Source organism: Homarus americanus, unplaced genomic scaffold (genome assembly GCF_018991925.1).
Source record: "Homarus americanus isolate GMGI-L3 unplaced genomic scaffold, GMGI_Hamer_2.0 scaffold26351, whole genome shotgun sequence".
In the NCBI taxonomy this organism is placed as follows: Eukaryota; Metazoa; Arthropoda; class Malacostraca; order Decapoda; family Nephropidae; genus Homarus; species Homarus americanus.
The window spans coordinates 5,432,648-5,436,011 of record NW_024724368.1 but is presented as its reverse complement, the minus strand read 5'-3'; the positions used below and the strand labels follow the sequence as shown (position 1 = coordinate 5,436,011).

Below are 3,364 nucleotides of genomic sequence, written 5' to 3'. Positions count from 1 at the left end.
CAGGCGGGCATTGTCCGGGCTTGACTACATCAGCGAAGCTTTGGGTTGATTGACGTTCTCACAGCAATAAGACTGACCCTAGGATGTCCTGCACCAGTAGCGGCAGTGGGGGATTGACGGGGGAATCTTCCAAATCCACCTCCAAATACTGGATATAAACCGAAACCGTCGCCGATTAGATACTGACCATTGAATGCTCCGACGGGCCCAACACCAGGAGTCACAGGAATACCTCTGAACCCCAAGATCTCTGGCTCCCTTTGTGCCTCTATTGGTACTTTGTTCTTTTTGCCTTTGCTGTGAATCACTTAAAACATTCAACCAAGGTTTACAGAAAAAAGGTCCAAATACTTTAGAGTAATGATAATAGATGGTTACAGTAAGAATTTTTATTTTATGTTCTACTTTGAGGGAACAACTTACATATAAAGAAGTAGTTTACATAATTTATGTATAAAGTCAACAAAAAATAATAATTTGTACCCTACCAGCGGAGATTTGCTGGGTCTCAGGTGGCTAAAGAATAATTTAGAAAAATATATAATTAAACCTTTATCGACCGAAGGCAAGAGGAGGTGTACAAATGTGTTGTTTTAGACAAGAGTTGAAACAGCACTTGTTAATGCCTTTGCAGTTACGATCGCTGGTGCAGGATGTTGGGCGATGGATTCTTTGGAAGTGTGGACAGACGATTTGGATAGTTGGGCAAAACCCTTGCTTGACAACATTAGTGAGTATTTGGACTCGGTTGGACTCCACACAGCAAGCAACCGGTCCCCGGGGTGTCCTGCACAAGTTGCGGCAGCCTCTTACAATATTTCCTAATCCACTACCAAGCGATGGATTGACAGGGGCTCTACTTACAGTTACTGGATTGACACCAAATCTGTTTCTTGATGTTGGAATAACACTATGTCTGGTAACTGAATTTGGATTGACACCGAAACTATTTGCAGATGCTAGATTGAATCTGGCCACACTTCTCGATGTTGGATTGACACCGAAACTATTTCCAGGTGCTAGATTGACACTGGCCACACTTCTTGATGTTGGATTGACACCGAAACTATTTCCAGGTGCTAGATTGACACTGGCCACACTTCTTGATGTTGGATTGACACCGAAACTATTTCCAGGTGCTAGATTGACACTGGCCACACTTCTTGATGTTGGATTGACACCGAAACTATTTCCAGGTGCTAGATTGACACTGGCCACACTTCTTGATGTTGGATTGACACCGAAACTATTTCCAGGTGCTAGATTGACACTGGCCACACTTCTTGATGTTGGATTGACACCGAAACTATTTCCAGGTGCTAGATTGACACTGGCCACACTTCTTGATGTTGGATTAACACCGAAACTATTTCCTAATATTGGATATAAAAGGAATATATGTCCAGGTATGATGCGGGTTTGGTTCACTTCCTCAGCTTTATTGTCGTTTGTCAGTTCATCGATGTTTTCTGTAGTAGGTACTGTCATGAGATTACGTTCTGCCATGACATCACTCTTTACCATGACTTCACCCTCTGAGATGACATCACTCTTTACCATGACTTCACCCTCTGCCATGATATCACCCCCTGAGATGACATCACTCTTTACCATGACTTCACCCTCTGCCATGACATCACTCTTTACCATGACTTCACCCTCTGAGATGACATCACTCTTTACCATGACTTCACCCTCTGCCATGATATCACCCTCTGCCATGACTTCACCCTCTGCCATGATATCACGCTCTGAGATGACATCACTCTTTACCATGACTTCACCTTCTGTCATGACATTAGTATGTGCAATGACATCAGTCTCTCCCTGAGCATCACCCTCTGTCATGACATCAGTCTCTCCCTTAGCATCACCCTCTGTCATGACATCAGTCTCTCCCTGAGCATCACCCTCTGTCATGACATCAGTCTCTCCCTTAGCATCACCCTCTGTCATGACATCAGTCTCTCCCTTAGCATCACCCTCTGTCATGACATCAGTCTCTCCCTTAGCATCACCCTCTGTCATGACATCACCCATCACCCTCTGTCATGACATCAGTCTCTGCCATTTCTTCCCCCTCTGCCATGGCATCAGCCTCTGCCATGGCATCAGCCTCTGTCATTTCTTCCCCTTCTGCCATTTCTTCCTCCTTTGCCATGGCATCAGTCTCTGCCATTTCTTCCCCCTCTGCCATGGTATCAGTCTCTGCCATTTCTTCCCCCTCTGTCATTTCTTCCCCTTCTGCCATTTCTTCCCCCTTTGCCATGGCATCAGTCTCTGCCATTTCTTCCCCCTCTGCCATGGCATCAGTCTCTGCCATTTCTTCCCCCTTTGCCATGGCATTCGTCTCTGCCATTTCTTCCACTTCTAAAATGACACCAGTCTCTTCCTCCTCTGCATTTTCTCCCTCCACTGCCTCCCCTTCCTTCTCTGCCTTTTCTTCTTCCTCTGCATCCCCTTCCTCCTTTGCCTGCTCTTCCTCCTCTGCCTCCCCTTCCTTCTCTGCCTTTTCTTCCTCCTCTGCCTTCCCTTCCTTATCTGCCTCTTCTTCTTCCTCTGCCTCCTCTTCTTCCTCTGCCTCCTCTTCTTCCTCTGCCTCCTCTTCTTCCTCTGCCTCCTCTTCCTCCTCTGCCTCCCCTTCCTCCTCTGTCTCCTCTGTCTCCTCTGCCACCACGAGCGCCACCGCCAAAATCAACAGCCACACAACTTTCATCTGTAAAGGTGAGCTTTTTATTCATCCGAAGTTTTGCTGTAAAGTTAATGATAAATAAAAAAAATATGTATAAGAATGCGTATACAGGTAATATATAATTATGCAAATTACTCAGCTTACTTCTTTTTAAGATTGACTAACATTAATTAAAAGGCTGAATTTTTTTATGAATACTTTTGGTCGGGGATGGACACAAGCTAAGTGGCTGCACCCATATATATATATATATATATATATATATATATATATATATATATATATATATATATATATATATATATATATATATATATATATATATATATATATATATATATATATATATTATATATGTATGTATATATATATCTTGATAAAATCACACGGGAAAAGGGAAACAACGGAGCACCTTAGCTTTCGTCTTTATTCAAGACATCTTCAGTTGCCTCTGAAGAGTGGGCCTAGTACTGACCCCTGGGGAACCCCACTGGTTACACGGCCCCACTCAGATTTAACACCATCTACGCTGACCCTCTGCGTTCTATCGGTGAGTCATGATTTTATCTAATTTAAAACTTTCCGCTCGATACCATGAGCCTTAATTTTTCTCAGAAGCCTCTGATGCGGTACTCTGTCAAATGCTTTGCTAAAGTCTAATTAAATAACATC

General features: G+C 43.4%; 1 protein-coding gene across 1 annotated transcript; it reads right to left on the bottom strand.

The window, feature by feature from the left end:
• Positions 1–374: 374 nt before the first annotated feature.
• Positions 375–2,463, bottom strand: LOC121864214. Its single transcript, XM_042363259.1, has 3 exons — positions 2,277–2,463; positions 1,349–2,035; positions 375–1,288 (listed from the first exon to the last, which is right to left on the bottom strand). The coding sequence occupies exons 1-3, from the start codon at positions 2,357–2,359 to the stop codon at positions 553–555; spliced, it is 1,506 nt and encodes a 501-aa protein (XP_042219193.1). The 5' UTR covers positions 2,360–2,463; the 3' UTR covers positions 375–552.
• Positions 2,464–3,364: the final 901 nt, after the last annotated feature.